This window comes from Patagioenas fasciata, chromosome 1 (assembly GCF_037038585.1).
Source record: "Patagioenas fasciata isolate bPatFas1 chromosome 1, bPatFas1.hap1, whole genome shotgun sequence".
Lineage (NCBI taxonomy): Eukaryota > Metazoa > Chordata > Aves > Columbiformes > Columbidae > Patagioenas > Patagioenas fasciata.
Genome location: NC_092520.1, coordinates 140,468,652 through 140,486,789, shown reverse-complemented (window position 1 = coordinate 140,486,789; position 18,138 = coordinate 140,468,652). Strand labels below are relative to the sequence as shown.

The 18,138-nt window shown below is 45.1% G+C and overlaps 2 protein-coding genes across 21 annotated transcripts in view; both read right to left on the bottom strand.

Annotated features, from left to right (window-relative positions):
• Positions 1 to 1,300: 1,300 nt before the first annotated feature.
• On the bottom strand, positions 1,301 to 4,771 carry REP15 (RAB15 effector protein). The gene has a single exon (XM_071803661.1). It carries the CDS (start codon positions 3,526 to 3,528, stop codon positions 2,788 to 2,790), a length of 741 nt encoding a protein of 246 aa, XP_071659762.1. The 5' UTR covers positions 3,529 to 4,771; the 3' UTR covers positions 1,301 to 2,787.
• Positions 4,772 to 6,256: 1,485 nt separating this feature from the next.
• The window catches only part of PPFIBP1 (PPFIA binding protein 1), a 118,255-nt gene continuing 106,373 nt past the window's right edge, over positions 6,257 to 18,138 (bottom strand). For all 20 annotated transcript variants that reach the window (XM_065845174.2, XM_071816221.1, XM_071816234.1 and 17 more), the window contains 8 exons: positions 17,921 to 18,032; positions 17,692 to 17,780; positions 13,073 to 13,195; positions 12,108 to 12,233; positions 11,077 to 11,265; positions 10,323 to 10,502; positions 9,900 to 9,965; positions 6,257 to 8,923 (listed from right to left, as the gene is read on the bottom strand). In XM_065845174.2, coding sequence (XP_065701246.1) covers positions 8,837 to 8,923; positions 9,900 to 9,965; positions 10,323 to 10,502; positions 11,077 to 11,265; positions 12,108 to 12,233; positions 13,073 to 13,195; positions 17,692 to 17,780; positions 17,921 to 18,032 — 972 coding nt within the window. In that variant the 3' untranslated portion in view covers positions 6,257 to 8,836. The remainder of the gene's footprint in view (positions 8,924 to 9,899; positions 9,966 to 10,322; positions 10,503 to 11,076; positions 11,266 to 12,107; positions 12,234 to 13,072; positions 13,196 to 17,691; positions 17,781 to 17,920; positions 18,033 to 18,138) is intronic.

Here is an 18,138-nt window from a genome sequence, read left to right as displayed (position 1 = left end):
AATAACAGAAGGAGTGGGTGGTAGACACCCTCCTGGAATAATAAAGCACTAACAGCAAGGACCCAGGGCCTCTCTGCTGGAGGAAGAAACTCCTGGTTGACCCAGGTGGGGTGGATATCTGTATCCTGTGATAAGCTAACCATGCTTATTGATTTAAAGTTCCTTTAAAAAGGGTGGGGTGAGTTGTTATGCTTGTTGTTGTTTGTTTTTTTCTTGTTATGAAGACTGACTTACCTGGCTAAACTAACCAGCCACCAGCAGCAGTGCTGCAAGAGTCCTCTTCTGATAGCCTTTCTTCCCTGAGCTGTACTGCTCTGAGCTCAACAACTACAGTATAAACTATACACTATACTAAACTATATACCAGCAAACTATGTCCGAAGGGAAAACAAAACACAAAGAGCACAACACAACTCAAGCCCTTCACTTTGCATTTACACAAATTACCATGGCCCTAAAGTGTCAGCACCTGACCTGGCAAATGAGCACATGCAATTACAGAAGCTTGTGGTACATCTGTGAGTCACCTGAGCCAAGACTCCAGCTTGGCTGAATAAATGAACATGCTCAAATTTACATTGTTAAGTACTTTGTCGTGCATCTTCACCATTGTTAGCCAGAGTATAGAGCCCTGGCCACTTCCCACCGCTGCTGAGGGCCCGGGCTTCTGAGCTGAACTGCACAAGACAGGCCTGGGCCATGCACCCTGGCTCCTGGGATGGACACCAGGCCTGCGAGCCCGCTCTGGGGCACCACAGCCACTTTGGAGGACACAAACAGAATCACAGAATCACAGAATGGTTGGGGTTGGAAGGGACCTCTGGAGATCACCTAGTCCAACCCACCTGCTAAAGCAGGTTCACCAAGAGCAGATCACACAGGAATGTGTCCAGGTGGGTTTTGAATGTCTCCAGAGAAGGAGACTCCACAACCTCTCTGGGCAGCCTGTTCCAGTGCTCTGGTACCCTCAAAGACATTTCTCCTCATATTCAGATGGAACCTCCGATGGGCAACAACGGCCCCACTCCATAACTTCCACAGTCCATAGTCATTTTGATTTTCCTCTTCCCTTTCCAACACCAAAAAAAGCATGCAAAACAATCAAAGGGGAAAGCTCAACCAGATTTCAGAGAGACAGCATTCCTGCAGAACTGAATAGCATAAGAGGCGTACATTGGTTTTAAGTAAAATGTTGACTTAATGCAAAAATCAAAGCTTTTCTGCTGGTCTTTGGCAGACCAATCAATCCTGCTGCAGTATTGTTTATGCTGTTACTTTAAATGGGAAGAAATTACCCCGCTCTTCCTGAATGGGGGGGAGGGTTCTCTTTCTACACAGCTCCCCACACCTAATCATCTTTTCAGTGTAAAACATCAGAACAATCCCCACTGTTCCATCAAACCCCTGCTACGCACACACACAATAGGACACTAGCTCTTCAAAAACAACTGTATCTCAATGAACTATTTTGAAGCTAAAAGGCCTCCCCCATACCCAGCTACATTTATGACTCGGCAAATATTTCACAGTTCTCTCTGGGTTTGTTTTCATTCCAGTTCACCTTTCAGCCTCCACACCTATACCACAAAACACTGTGAAAACTTCTGGCACTGATCCTGCAGCTTCTTTATACTTTTTTAATGGCTCTCTAAATAACCCTTATTTCTCAGCTGTCCCGTTTTATAGCAACTCACAGAGTAAACAGTAAAATATGAATAAGCTTTTGAAATTATTTTTTTATTATTTTAAATAAAATTAATAGAATTATATGAAAACTACAGGCAGAGGACTTTTCCACCAACAAAACTATTCAGATAGCTATAAACCATTTTGAAAACTGATCAAGTCTTCCTTCACTGGTCAACAGCAGCCAAAATTAACTACAGTTGGGCAATTCCAAAATCCCACTTTATCCACTAAAAGCTGAGGGAAATCGAAGAAATTAGTCCATAAATGCAACTAACTGCTAAACTACTGAAAACGAAATTCAGAGTGAAATAATTTTGGCTCCTCCAGATTTTTATTCACTGCCATGAGTGGTCAGGAGCCCACCCAATGAGAGGTCCCACCAGCCAGTTCTCTTTTAACACCCGGCACTGCCTGTTGCCACCCCTTGGCCTGGCACTATCACTCAGCAAGAACTGGCTTTGCAGCTGGACCAAGCCTGTCCTGCTCACAGTTCCGAGGCCCTCCATAACCTGGCACTGATCTGCTTTAACTGGGCAGGTAATTAAGAGTTTGTCACACAGCTCATTTGTGCTGCAGGGAAGGGCTTTTTCCTCCTAGTTGCAAACGAGCTCATGCCTCCAAAACAGCATTTTTAAGTCCTGGTTTTGTCCTTTGTGCTCTGTGCAAACCTTCTACCCAGCACCACCACTACATTCTCTTTACTATAGCCTCAGCATCCTACTACAGAAAAAAAATCTACTGCACAGAAAACAAAAGGCTGTGAGTCAATTCAAGTCTAACTCGACCTCCCAAAGACTCAGGGTGACAAAGCTTTCAGCGGTTCCAGCCAAAACTTAACGCTTGGCGAACAAAATGTTCTGGAAAAATGAAGTGCCTTCTACAAACACATTTTACTGGCAGGTACATCCTGTTGTTGAAAACCTGGAGAGACTGACTCAGCCTGGCTTCTGCAGGAGCTCAAGGAACGCGATGGGTGGAGGAGAGAGTGGGAAAGAAGGGGGTGGAGGGAATGGCATTGGAGAACAGCAAGGGACGGAGAGCTGAGCCCCAGGCAGCCTCTGGTGCCAGCGTGCAGAGCCACTGCTGTTGATGAGCAGTTCACAGAAAGTTTATGTACACGTTTCCCACCTCTTTCGGTCCATTTTCTGCGCTGAGGAAGTTTTCCAACATGTCCTTCGCGGGCAGGAAGCTGTCAGTGCTGGTGACAAATTGCCATAGCGCATTCCTGCCCGACAGGCGGCATTTTCGCTCCTCCTTGGCAACGCTGTCTAGCATGACTCCTCGGATGTCCTTGGGCTTCCCTGGCACACCGAACATGATGAACAAGCCCAGGCAGTCCTGTCCCACCAGGCGGCAGAATTCCGCCAGCTTCTCAAACCTGCTCCTGTTTTGGAAGCCCTTGTCTGCCAGCACGGCTTCCCGGCAGCCCTCCTCCGCAGAGATGCCTTCGCTACGGGAAAGCTCAAATGGCTGTAAAGCCTGCACGGCCATCTGAAGCTTGATCTGCTTGTCAGCTCCAGACAGAGTCCAGATCCAGTCCACCCCAAACAGGGAGGACTGCTGCTTGGTCATTTTGCTGGTCGTGATACGTTCCTCCACTCCCTTTTCCATGCAGAAGCTGATGAAGTCGACCAAAAAGATCTCGCTCAGCGTGTTTGTGGCTGGCTGGAATTTGCTCTGAGGATCCACAAAACCAAGATAGTCCTTCAGCCTTTGAGATGCATGGACCACACCTTGGCTGAAGACTTCGCAGATGACTAGAGTTTCAGCTTCGTTCTCCTGGTTGTCCTCGTGTGAGACCTTCTGGCCCATTTTCTGTGCAGGAGGTTGTTTCCACATGCAAACCACTCTGGGGAAGTCCCTTCCCTTTCCAGGGAAGGTTCTGTAGATGCTGCGCTCAGTCAGACCTGTTAAGCATCCACATGGTTCCCAGCGTGCTCCAGATAAAGGTTACAGCAGCAGCAGAGCTGGGTGTGTTTCTCCACAGCTCACTGGGCAGTGACCAGCCTGACAGGTCCAGTAACTTTCGCATCTACTGAATTCATCCGTGCTCATTTTCCTTATTGTTAATTCTGGCACTGTTTCTTTAGCTGATGCCATCTCATTCCAATCTGATCTTATCTCCTTTGATCTCCCTTCTAGGACTATTACAGAGAAGTCATTTTATTAGCACTGGGTGTTTCCTGGAGATGGAACCACCTTTTTCTTTTAATCACCCAGAGAAAGGTTTGTATCCAAACCTGAAGACTTGTACAGGGTGCTTGAAATGACACAGTGGTCTTTTTTTGATGGGCCACTGCCTGTACCCCAGTATTAAAAGCCACTACTGCCAGTGGCATTAACTGTACCATGGTGATCAGCACGGATTCAGGCTTTCAGCTCAAGCGAGAAGCTCGTGCTGTTGCTGTCTATAATTGGATTATCTCAGGGAATCTTACTCAGTGCACCACCATGCACAACTATCAAACGCAGCTACAATAAACAGGCTTCCCAACCTTACAAAATCCAGCATCCCCAACTGTAGATACTGGAACATGTGTTACCGCTGCAGCAGGAGCCAGCCCTGTTCAGCTCTGGACGTTGCACCACTATGGTCTCTTCATTGGCCCAGGATCCCACCACCATTTGCAAGAAACAGGCTCTGTCCTGCTGAATGCTGCTCTTCCTCCTCTTCTTCATTCTGAACGAGTGAAAAGAAGTGTCAAGTATCTCTTTTTCTCTGCCCTCTTTACACCCATTGCTCAAAACATCTTCCTTTGTTATCTCTCTCCTTCTGCCTACAGATATTCTTGTCCTCCTGCCACTCCATGGAAACACCTTCTCAGGTGCACAGGCTGGTCAGTCCCACTGCTGCCCACAGGTCCCTCTCTCTCTAAGAAACAGATCATGTCCTATGTATTATACCTGGAATATTGTGTCCAGTTCTGGGCCCCTCAGGTCAAGAAGGGCAGGGAACTGCTGGAGAGGGTCCAGCGCAGGGCAACAAAGATGATGAAGGGAGTGGAGCATCTCCCTTATGAAGAAAGGCTGCGGGAGCTGGGGCTCTTTAGTTTGGAGAAGAGGAGACTGAGGGGTGACCTCATTAATGTTTACAAATATATAAAGGGTGAGTGTCACGAGGATGGAGCCAGGCTCTTCTTGGTGACAACAAATGGGAGGACAAGGGGTAATGGGTTTGAACTGGAACACAGGAGGTTTCACTTAAATTTGAGAAGAAACTTCTTCATGGTGAGGGTGCCAGAGCACTGGAACAGGCTGCCCAGGGAGGTTGTGGAGTCTCCTACTCTGGAGACATTCAAAACCCATCGGGACACATTCCTGTGTAACCCCATCTAAGTGTTCCTGCTCCAGCAGAGGGATTGGACTAGATGATCTTTTGAGGTTCCTTCCAACCCCTGATATTCCGTGATTCTTTCACAGGTCTTCAGATCTGTCCTGGGCCCATCTCCATTCCTTCGTGACCTTCTCTCAGCTATCATTAGGAAGCACGCTGCTTCGATTCCCTTTCAAGGACTTCCCAGCACTCTCTTCTTGCTGACCACCGCTCCAAATCTACCTGCAACTCAAAAGGTTTTCCTTTTCAGCTGCCTCAAGGAGCACTGTCTTCAGTTGGGAAAAAGATAAAGAGGCTCAGTGGGAAAAGCTCTTGCTGCACACAAAAATGCCAAAGTACTAAGGTGAAGCATGAAGTATGCACTAAACATTCATAACAACAAAGTGGTGCAAGGTATAAAAAGCATTCAGGTAGGATAAGTGCAATTTCTCTCCTAAGAGGAAAGCCAGGGTGTAACAATACATAGTAGATGGGAATCACAAGAGTCATTCCAGAGGTTACTCTGTATTACTTCTCCATTCTTAAGCATATATGTAATTTAAGCAAGCAGAAAAAAAGCTGGGTTTACTCTCCATAGGCTCTTGATTGATACACATCTATCTTTTCCTCATCACTGTAAAACAAACAAACAAAAGCTTATTATCCTCTAGGTTTCAAAGTCTTCATCCTCAGTATTCACACCAAAAAGTTGGTCTGATGAACAAAAAACCACAGAAATGAAAGTAATGAGACAGAGGTTCTGCGTTCTTTGGTCCGTTATCTGGGCTACACTGGGCAAAACACCGATCGCCATTTGTACCTGTGCCCCAGCAACAAAATGTAGTTTGGGGAAGCTCAACTCCTGTTGGTGAAGTTGGTGCAGCCCCGGTGGCTGCTGAGGGCTGTGGGGACAAGGGTGACACAGCCCTTCCCTCGGCACCCTGCAGGGACTCGCGCCCAGGAGCACAGGCCAAGCGACGGGGAACGCTTTCTAATCACACCATACCAAACAACCCAAGGCAGTTTAGATCTGCGTCCCAGAAATCAGTAGAAACACTTGGGATAGTTGGTTTCTTAGCTGCTAGCTGAGTCTTTCTGCAGGCACTACCCCCAAACTAATCAGTTCACAAAACAACGTGCCATTTTGGCCCTTCTCCCTCCTTTGTCCTTTCAATAATATAAAACGGCCTTCCTATGAAAATAAAAAGGAAAAAAAAGAAGGTATGTTAATAAGGAAGCAGTTTGCAGAAACACTTGGCATTTTTCACAGACTTTATTGGATTTTACATGGCAATACACAGTAGTTATGTTGCCCTCTTCACACACGCACAAATTAAAAATACGATATCAATTGTCTGCACATGCGCACATAAACACCCTGACTGACTTTAATACTTGCTTTTGTATTCCACCCCCAAAACACAACCAAGGTTCAGATGATGGGCAGCTGCGATGGGACGGCCTGGTTTCCAACTGGTGAATGCAGGAAAAGGTTGTTTGGAGCAGAATGCTACTCACACGGGACTTAAATAAATCGTCTGCTGTTGTTGAGATGCTTGCCAATAGCACTGGACTGAAGAGAAATTGGAGAGTATTTGTTTGTGCTTATTTCAGCACAGAATATTGTGTCACTAGCCCTTTTGTTTTTTCCCTGTGAATATTCAGTCAATATGTTCACCAGCCAGCGTCTAGTGAGAGCGAATCTGGAGGGACATTTTTGCTCAGAAGCCTGCGCCACGTCTTCCCAGTGCTTCCACAGCATTTGGGAGAGTGGGGTCTCAAGCCCAAGCTCACAACTAAAATCAAAACCACACTGCAAAGTACTCACAGAAAGCGAGCCTTGAATTCACATCCCGAGCATCTGCATCCTAAAGCCGACAGCAGGCATTACACAATGTGGTATTTCTGCCCAAACAAAATAGCTCCAACACCCCCAAGACTGCAGAGGAAGAAACAACAGACGGCAAATTACTTGTGGACATTAATTAGCCAGGAATTTTGAATGAAGCATCAGCTGTGATTTGTTTGTAGACAAATGGTAAGCAGCACAAACTATTTTAGGTGTACATTATGGATTGTTTCCCTGGTTCCAGACAGTAAAGGGAAAATGGCAGCACTTGATATTATGTATAACACAACCACTTCAGATAGAATTTTTCACCTTGGTACATAAATAATGGCCGACACTGCACATCTTTCAAAGAACCAGGCTGGTTCCAATACATAAAGCTAGAACACATCTCCACTCTATCCCAACATCTAATGGGAGCTCCCTGGAATCCCTGAAAAGCCCCTTTTTTCCTTCCCTAGTGTTGAGTCGTGTTTCAGAAATACCCCCAAAGTCAGTGCAAATCCAACGCCCCGTGCACCTCCCCAGTGACGCGGTGGAAATGATCTCACTTCCAGCAAGCAGAGTCATGAAAAACGAGTGACAAGTGCTCGGTAAAGCAACACAGCACCGCGAGGAACAACTCCAGAAGCTTCATGCCGTTGTGCTAAAATACATGCAACATTCAACACCATACGAATGACCACCGCGATAAATGGAGTTAGTGTTTTCTTTTTTTAATGGCTTTTGGCTAGGATACCTTGCAATAACTGCAAGTCTGACGAAAGATTTCCACTGGTTAGTTTGGATTTTTAAAATCTGATGATCTCCAAAAGCAGAGCAGCCGTGCTTGAAGAAGATAAAATGATGAGCAAAATGTCTGATATGTGAATTTTGGAGGAAAAGTCTCACCTTAGGTTTAATATTACGAAATAATATATTTCCTATACATTTCTCCATATAACTTTATTTTTTTTGCAACTACACCATCTTTACGTTTAGTCACAGCACAGAAATATCCCTTCCATATGCAGGGGGTACTCTCAACTTTAAGGAAAAATTTTACGTCACAGAAGTGTTAGTAACCTTGTTTCAATGCTATAAATACTGCTGTTGGGAACAAAAAAGGTGACGTTTTAAAATGTGCACTTTCCATACAAGTCACTGCTAGAAGAAACATGCTTCATAATCCTTTCATCCCAAATGGAAGATCATTAAACTGTGCACTTAATAAAAAGCATCAAAAGCAAACAGTTCCAAAGGTCAGCCTGCCTTTTCCAGTAACCAGCTGGTATGCAAACTGGGATAATCTTTTTACAACCCTCTTCCCCTTCCCCCATGCCTCAAACTTTCCATCACTCTATCTCTCAAAATTTAAATTTTTGCTTTTATATGTACTTCATATACTTTTTTCTCCTATTCTTTTTTTTTTTTTTTTTTTTTATAAAACAGTATAAAAATAAGAGCAACAGTCAAGAGCTACTGGGGAGTTTATGCAGGGCATGGATGACTAAAATCCTACATTGGATACTGTAGGAAGAGCAGAACTGGTACTCGAGCCGAACAAATGCACTTGAAAAGACAGCAGTAACATCTTTTTTTTCAGCTGAAAGCCTACAGAAAGCTGATGCACAATATCTACAGATGCAATACTTCTACCTAACAACCTCTGTCATTTTGAAAAAGTATGAAGAATTATCTGAGGCCGTGAAAGCAAAAGGAGCACTACCATACCACATAAATTTAAATGCAACACTCTGAAACATATCACCAATTTGTACATTAAATATAGTAAAAACAATTACCATTCACTAGTGTCTGGATGTTTCTTATGGCAACTTTAGAATAGGCACCTTTTTTTTTTAAAATTCTCCACCCCCCAATATTACTTCTAACAAACAGAAGCAAGAGCAATGTAATGTACATGATCTGCTGCCCATCACGTATAATGATGATGTTTCTTGCACGCAGGAAAGTGAGCCTTTGTCAGTGCCCGGTGGTTACTGTCACACATTGGAGTCCTCATCTGTTATACTGGTGCTAGGAGAGCGAGTCGCAAAGTCTTTAAACATTTCGTCTTCTTTCAACATGTGCTAGAAAGGAAAGGAGGGAAGAGTCACGGTTCAGGCCCTCACAGCTACAATCAAGCAGCTGGGACAGTCGAGTCCTGTGCCTGACAGCAAGTTCTGCTTAGGATGTTCTGCTGAGGACATTTGTCATGGAATCACAGAATGGTTGGGGTTGGAAGGGACCTCTGGAGATCATCCAGTCCAACCCACCTGCTAAAGCAGGTTCACCCAGAGCAGATCACACAGGAATGTGTCCAGATGGGTTTTGAATGTCTCCAGAGAAGGAGACTCCACAACCTCTCTGGGCAGCCTGTTCCAGTGCTCTGGCACCCTCAGAGCAAAGAAGTTTTTCCTCATATTCAGATGGAACCTCCTGTGCTTCTGTCTGTGCCTACTGCTCCTCATCCTATCATTGGGCACCACTGAAAAGTGTCTGGTCCCATCCTCTAGACACCCATCATTGAGGTATTTATAGGCATAAATAATATCCTCTCAGTCTTCTCCAGGCTGAACAGACCCAGCTCTCTCAGTCTCTCCTCATAAAAAAGGTGCTCCAGACCCCTGATCATCTTGGTAGCCCTCCACTGGACTCCCTCCAGTAACTCCTTCTCCTCCTTAAACTGGGGAGTCCAGAACTGGATGCAGTACTCCAGATGGAGCCTCCCCAGGGCAGAGTAGAGGGAGTGAACAACCTCCCTTAACCTGCTTCCAAACTCTTCACCCACGTTGGCTCCTGACCAGCTTGTGGCTCAGTCCCCTTTCTGCTGGCCCAAATGGTTGCTGGAGCACAGGCTGGGGCTGGGCTTCCACCAAGAAAATGCATTATGACCCTCACCTGGCAACCCGCTGCCCAAGGGCAACCTGCCAGTAGCAGTGAATAAAAGCTGTACTTAGTGTATTTGTATTAAATAGAACTGCTGTTTAATACTAGTGACTGCCAAGGTGCTTATACCCAACTTAGAGAAACAGAGATTCCACAGATCCCACTTTTAAGCCTTACTGTCAAGTTGTTGATGCCTTCAGAAAACGCTCCTATTTGCCTCACTGTTCCTTCAGAATCTTCCATCTAGAAAATAAAACAGATAATGAATGAATAATAAATTCATTGTATGTCATGACAGAGCACCAATTAAGCATAGCAAATAATGTAACTACTTGATTACACTCTACACAGTCAGAGCAAGGGAGGAGCGTGCCCCATCAAGAGAGAAGAGGACAGTTAAGCCAGCGTAGGTCCTGAAGGCCCTGTATTCACAGCCTGATCCTCCTTGGACTGAGAGACTTTTGTGAGAGGTGCTGTGTGACTGCAAGAAGTCAGGACCTTCATGGGTCAAAGCAAAGGAAGGTCCCTCTGTGAAAAGGAAGGTTTTCCACCAAAACTGACAGCACTGTCAAAGACTCCAAACTGCTAGATCTGGCTTACCTGCTCCAGCCTGTCCAAATCATCATCGTCATATACCCGGATATCCAGGCCAGGCTTAAAACCCTTCTTTGACCCACTTCCAGATGCCCGCCCCAGCTCCATAGGACACACATACTCTTCCACATCATCTTGCTTTTTCTTCCTCAGGCTCCCAAAATTGCTGAAGGCAAGTTTCTTTGGCTTGCAAGGGAAGAGCAAATTGACAAGTTATTAGAGAATCAGCAAAGAATTAACAGATGTCTTACTCTTGCATTGGTGCTTCAATAACGAAGGGTCAAACCCCACTGCTCTCCTAAACAAAGGTAAGGGTCAAACCCCACTGCTCTCCTAAACAAAGGTATTTTGAATAGCTGTATTTCACAATAATTGCATCTGAAAGAAAAAAACGTGGCCCTTCATTCTACCATTGTTAAGACAAGGATCCCAAATGAGATCAGAATCCCACTGCATTAAAACCATGAACAGTAAGAGACAGTCTCCCTCCCAAACTTCTTAAGGTACAGACAGAAGGACAACACACCAGAGTGCTACCTCTTTTCCGTGCATATGAAGGGCTGAGGCGTGCTGCGTTCATGGCAGACACAAGTGTCAAAGCCAGGTCTGCTTAGTCCTGCTCTCACTCTTCTTTCATTAGCAGCCAGCCCCTTTTCTCAGACCTTGCTGAAATGTCCTTCACACATGGATAAAACCAGCACACTGGAGAGCTGAATGTCTGCCTGGAAGCTCATGCACCAGGTCAGAACAAGTGACCTACCTTTACTTTGGCAGTTGCTGTTAAGAGGACGTAGTCCGGAGACTCCATGGCTTCACGTTTTTGCTGCTGGGCCTCCTGCCCGATGAGGAGGTTGAAATGAGTCGCCAGATGTCGCCTCAGTAGCGTCTTGTTTGGTGGGATGTTCAGCAACTGTGCCATGGTTTCTACATTGAAACGAGGCTCCAAAACCTATTAATCAAATCACAGAGAATCCAGATGAAGCCTGTACTGTCTGATGAAGTCTCACGGACACCAACAGGCATGCCTATCTTGGTCACTTCCTACGGTTGCTTCGGAGGTTTTGCTTGTATTTTAGAAGAAACATGCAACAAAGACAGACAAAAGAGAGTTAACTAGTTAAAGGATTCATAAAATGCTACTTCCTTTTCTTCTTGAGTTATAAATAGAAGTAAACTGGCAGGTAAGAAGAAAGGAACAGATAAATCCACCCTTAAATCATAATTTGTGAAGCTGCCACAAAATATTTACCCACTTTCCTCTTTCACTCTAGAAAATGAAGGCAGATGAATGATGGAAAACAAACAAAGTGTTTGGAGCAGGGATATACCTCTTAATCACCACAACATACTTCTCAGAGAATAAGTCTCTCGTTTGGAGTATCAGATGTTACAGCAATTAAAAAAAATCCTGGTTTGACAATGAAATGGTAAATTTTGTAAAGGTGACAAGCCTTCCTTACAAAACAGAAAAATATCCAGGTCTAGAAAGGAAGATGGTGACTGTTTAATAGCATGATAGCAGTATACAGCCTCATAGGACAGGAGGCGAAGAATGCAAACATATATTAAATTGTGAGGGGAATGTAGATAAACACATTGCTGCCCACGCTAATTCTGCCCAAGACAGTCATGCCCTTTAAATTATAGGGTAATAAATTTTGACAGCAACTTACTATTAAACAGAGTAAGAAGAAAAGGTGTGTGCAGCAAAGATAATGCCAGAACTTTGCTCGAGTGATTCTCACCTATATTTTTTTAAATAAAATGGAATAAGCCAGCCTAAAACCTTACCATCAGTCCCCCATGCACACCGCTCCCCCGCAGATTAGGAGCATACTCTGCCAGATCAACAGAGCGTAACCACTCCATCACACGATGGTTCGTCCACTGGGTGACCTCAGAAGGTGTGACATTATTCTGTGAACAGGAGGAACAGGCAGTTAAGGAGACTTCCCACCTCAGGTGTTTCAGCCCCAGTCTTTACTGAAACTAACCTCTCCTGCCCTTAATGAATGTAAACCCACTTTGCACACAAGGAAAAAAAAAAAACCTCTTTTTCCTCTTTTTAGATCACTGTCTTTCAGCAATACCAACATGGAGATGGGTCTGGACAGTGGACAGGTATGTATTATGTTTCATGACATTTGATTGTCCTGCTGTGCACTAGGACTGCTTGCAATTTCTACCAGTAAAACTGAAAATTTAGCCAGTGTCATGAGCTGCTGTGCTTTTCTTGCAGATATGCATTGTGAATCTAAATCCAAGAGTCTGGGTTGCTTCATCATCCATTACCATATCCAGCAAACGCTGCTTGCAAAACAAACTGATGGCAGTCTCCCCTCTGGCAACAGAACCAAACTCCTTTTACACAGAAAATTTTGACTCAAATGTTGATTTTCCAAGGTTGCACAAGACCCACAGCAACCGTGGACTAAGTTCAAGATGATTTATGTTCCAGACAGCACGTCAGAGACTAAGCCAAACCAGCCAGCTGTTGGTTGGCAAAAGGAGGGGGAGGTTTGGCAAGGAGACATGAGTGTGTGGCTATGGCAGGTGGAGGAGAGAAAGTGATGCTCCAGGTGGTGATGGCAAAGCATGAAGATTTGGAATAACAACAGAAGCAAAAGGAAACCAAAATCAAAACAGAATGAAATAGGACGGAGGAGAAAGGAGGAGGGGGCAGAGCAGGAATAATAAGAAACACCAGGGAAAATCCCTAGAGGATTTATCTTTGGAGTTTCATCTTAAAGCAGTACCTCATCAGATGGCCTCCTGCGCAGACAGTTGGGCTCAAAGTTATTTATTCTCAAAACCTGAATGGCTCTTTTGATACTGAGGTGGTGAAGGACGCTGACAACTTTCAAGGACAGCAAGTCATCCTGTCAAAGATAAGTGGGGAGATAATGAATATAAATGTGCTTATTGGTGGAACCAGTACCCAACTGGAGGAGACTGCTTTGACCCTGGATTAAAATGGCACATCTGACATATTCTACGGTCACATTTGAATATGCGAGACACGTAATTAACATCAAACCATCTATCCCAAAACAAAAGCTTCCCCTGTTGCTCTGTACGAGCTTGTGCGCGATGTTCTTCGTATAGGGTATATAGAGCTTAGTGCAAGAAACCTGAGGTAATGAGAGAGAGGGTGAGATGACACATCCTCAGCGATCTGATCAGACCCAGGACAGTTTTCCAAACCCAGTGCATCAGACTCACCTGGCATTTACATTTAATCTTGCCTAAAGTTTTAATACCATAAACATCCAGCTAAAAGTTTAACTGAAAATAATAAATTATACTGAAAACATAGAGGCATTCTCTATGGCTAGAATGAAAAAAAAGGAGGGAAGTAGAAAAATATTAAGGTGTGTCAGGTTGGTCTCCCAGAACTGCAGATGAAAAATCTTTTTAAAAATGCTTGCCCCAAGTGGTGGAATGATGGAAAGGGTGCCCACACCTAGGCTGTGGAGATGCTCAGTTTAAGTCTCCTCGTCCCCAGCTCACCATCACCGCGTAGCTCCTACCTTGTGCAGGTTTGAGGGAAGGAGGGCAGGTTGGCCAGGAGCACCAGTTCCCCCTCAGACATGCCAAGGGAACACACTGGACACACGTGCAACCTGAGGGTTGGCTCAGCGACAGAGCACCGCGAGGCAACCTGGCTGTGACTTCACATCACACCGCTTTCAGCGTGGGATGGGCCACTTCTCTCACATCGCTGGGCAAGAGCCTGCAAAGGCACGGCCACACTCCTCGCTGCAATGCACTGGTGATACTAACAAAAGCAGCTGGGTCTTTTTCGAAAAGCTTGATCCTCACAATGTTTTTCACTTAAATGTTTATCTCATGAGGGACTTACTTAATAGCTCGTGCAGACCGGCTGTGTGGGCTCCCATGTGTCAGGCATCTCCTAGGACAATTTGTGCCACACCAAGGAACAAGATGGTGCCTCCCAGTGCCCCTTCTCTCTGCACTGGTCACAAGGCACGGATGAATGCCTCTTGCTGGACAGGTAGCTTTTGGTTGTCAGGAGCTATGAGAGATCAGTTCCCCCCTTCATGACTACAGTAGCAAGCAGGAGTTTTGGTTGGGCTCCAATAAAGTTCCCTTTTCTCCTTCTTGCGCACAAAGCTCCTTCAAACCACTGAGAGACAGAACCTTCTGAAGCCCAAGGGGGCTCAACTCACAGGTCACGTGCGGTGGACAATGGCAAAGGGGACAGAAGGTTTAGATAAGGCTCACAGGTTGAAAAGGCTGCTGGTGCTACCCAACACCCTGACCTGCCGATACGTTTGCAAACTAAGGAATGCAGATGTCACATTTAGCTGACCTCTGGTTTCATTCCAATGACTAGCCCCAGAAATTTAGCATTTCAAAACTGAAATAATCAGATTCTCTCCCATTCAAAGAGCCAAGCCAGGAAAGCTTGTAAGGAGGAGTGTGTAACAGGCCTGGCTAGAGTTCCAAGCTCACTCACTGCTGCTGTGGCTCCAGAGGAATGCTACAGGTGAGAAACTTCCCCTGTGCTGCAACCGTGGTCACACATGAGACATCCGCTCCTGTTAAGGTGGGCTCTTCAGCTCTGAGACCTAACTATGCCATCAAGCGTCTCAAAGGCCAATTCTCTGCTGGTGCAAGTTGGCTGACAGATAAATTTACGTATCCTTGTGCCAGGGTTAACTTGGCTTGATATGTTTTAGCATTACTTACATGTTACAAATACTCGACTCTATTTTGTCAGCATATTTAAGACTATATTCTTCACTTGCCCAAATAATCTCTAAGATTAGAGTTTCTGTTTTGTAGTTTGCCAAGTGAGGGTAACTTCATGCGATTTTTAAGAAGTATTTCTTTCATACTTTGCATAAGGTTGTATTTAGCTGATCACTTCCACTGAAGCTGCTGTTACAATTTGATGGTTAAACTCTGCCTAAAAATATTCCTAGTGATCTAAAATTAAAAGCAAGTAACAGAAAAAATATCTATTTAAAAGGCAAAGCTCCTGCTACACTTCCTTCCTCTGTCCACCTATTACTTTTGTTTCTTTTTTAATAGAAAAAAACCAGACTGTTGAATAATACAGGTTCCCTTTCAATACAGCCTATGCTGCATCTTATCCACATCCATTCCTCAGCCAGTTAATACACAGCAGAGTCTCTCAACACAAGATCAAGCTCAATGGAGCCTACTGACAGCAGATCTCCAAGACTTAAGAAACGGAACAAAGAAACTGCCTCCTATTTTTATATTAATGTCCAAACTAAGGGAACTAAAGGAAACAAACACCAAACCACGCTACCTCAGCAGGACATCTGACCGAAGTACACTCAATAGCAAAGTCATGCCAGATGGTGAAGGCAGGTCAGTCCTGGGCAGCGGCTGCAGCTCCTCAGCAGCACTGTGCATCTTACAGGAGGAGAGCTGATCAACCCTCGGCTTTCTGATGGTGCTAATATAAAGACTACACAAAATATATGCAAACATGATATAAAAGGTTACCTTTACTCTGTTCATGGCATGGCTCATGAGAGAACAGCAGTGTGATTGATCTATTCTTTGTTATACAGAAGGAAACAATATTGGCGATAGTCAGTTTGCAGTTGCGTCAGAGAACAAAGCGAACAAAGGTCTCATCTTGCCTGAGATCTTACCCAAGGGAAATCTGCTGGGTTGCCTTCACCTTACCAGAAATAAACTGTGGTGCTGATGCTGGTGCTAGGCATTTTGAAATACATTATTCAACAGCTATTCAACGTAGCCTATTTTCAAACAAGCTGGCTCTTAAAACTGCAATTTTCTTCAAAGGAAACTGCTTGAATTTTCTTCACCTAAGTGTCCACATGAATATGTAAGTAGACTGAATGTTTGCTTCCTGAATAATTCCATCTACTTCTATTAATTAATAACAACCTGAACAGCAAAGGCCCAGCTGTATGAATTGTGACGACAGAATTTGCGCACTTTCATGTACTTACAAATGCTGCCTGAGCACATCAGACAGCGTCACACACAATTGTTAAGCATGAGATTGCCCTTTCTCATGCGTGAGTCTGGGCTCTTCCTTGCTATGTTTGCTCTTCCACCTTAAAATAGCATCTTTAAAGCTGGGAAGAATATAGGAAATACTTGCAGATGAGTAGTAGCATCAGGCCTTTTGTTTTCTGTAGGTTACAGCTACTAGCATTAGTTTAACCCAGGACACCTACTACAGTTTCAAGGGGGCCTTTAAGCACTGCAATGAAGCACACAGACAAATATGGCATTATGGCATATCCTTTTAGTGGTAGCAATGCCTCTGACACTCTGACCTCCCTGAGCCTTCTCCCTGCAATTATCCATAAATTCTGAAGACCTGATTTATGAACCATTCGCAGCTTTGAAATTATTATCAGAAAGTCTCATGAGACACATCACATATTTAGCTGTTGGAGAGAAGTCTGTACTTTTTGGTACATTACATGTGCGCAGCCATAGCCCTTTTGATGCTGCAAAAGCAAGTAAGGAAAGCTCCCACTTTAGCTTCTTTTCAGTAGGCCCAGCCACCCGGGGCAAAACTCACTTGCAGAGATGGCAACCATGTGGCACTTTCACGTTCCTCTTTAAAACTTATAACACATGCCCAGAGCAATGCACAGACAGTCTGTCAGCCTCCAGACAGGCACTGGCTTTCTGCTCCAGTAAGCTACAAGCCAGATTGCCGCAATCCAGCTCTCTGGTTCCTTGCAGACACTAGACCCTCTAAGGCGCTCGGCTGGTCCTGCTCTCCCTGGACAGACATGCGAATGGCTGCCTGTGATGGCAGAGCTGCCCAGACAGCCACAGAGCCCCTCAGGCACCCCACTTGTGGGGCTAGCCAGGATTTGGCCAGTGGCCATTCCCACGGGAGGGCTGAGGGCAATAAGTGTTGGCAATGGTGGTGCCTCCTCCCCAACCGCAGTCTGCTATCTCTTGGGGCCAGCAGCTGCCTGGGCCCCTCTTCCCCACCATATATAGGAGGGCAGGAGGGTGTGCTGGGGCCAGGTCTGCTGCTGGGAACAGCCTGGGGCTGGCTGAGAAGAGGTGAACGTGGGAATAGGAGTAGGCTGTTCACAGAGCTGTATGGCGGGGCACAGCCACTTGTGCTGTGAGGTGCAAAAAAAGGTTGCTGTTGCTGGTGAATTGACCCAAAGGGACGACGAAGAAGATGGAGGATGGAATGGAGAGGTTGGAGGGTGTTAAGTGAATTTAATATCACAACAAAAGTCACAGTGAAAGCAGGTGTCTCTAGTCTCACCTGGTCTTTAGCTATCTGGAGGTACACCAGTGTGCATTAAAGTGAGGAGAAAGTAAGAACATGAAAAAGATGTCTGGAAAAGAAAAGTCATTTACTCACCACACTCATGTAATGGAGCATTCGGCCGTCCACCTTTCCTTCATCAAACTGGGTCTTATACTGCGGGAGGCCAATGTCATCCAGCCACCCTAAGGCAGAGACAGACATCCATGTTAGCTGAGCAGCCAAATTACCTGGCACCAATTAGTGTTATTCTTTGAGCCTCAAATTAGCCATGATTAGGAACCCCTATCAAAAGTCGCTGCTTCAGCGTGTAATAAAATCTTACTGGTAACCCAGTGGTAATCCAGTTTTCCATGATTGTTTTCCTCTTCAGACCCAAGTGCCTGCAGAGCAAGCTGAAGCTTCTTCCGATGCAATGGGTGCTTTATGCCAAGCTCCTGTGAAAGCAGGGAAAGCAGTAAAGCTGGAGACAATACCGTATGTTATTTCTCCTTCTGCCGAATTACAAATTATTTCAGAGAGTCACACTGTACACAGCACTAG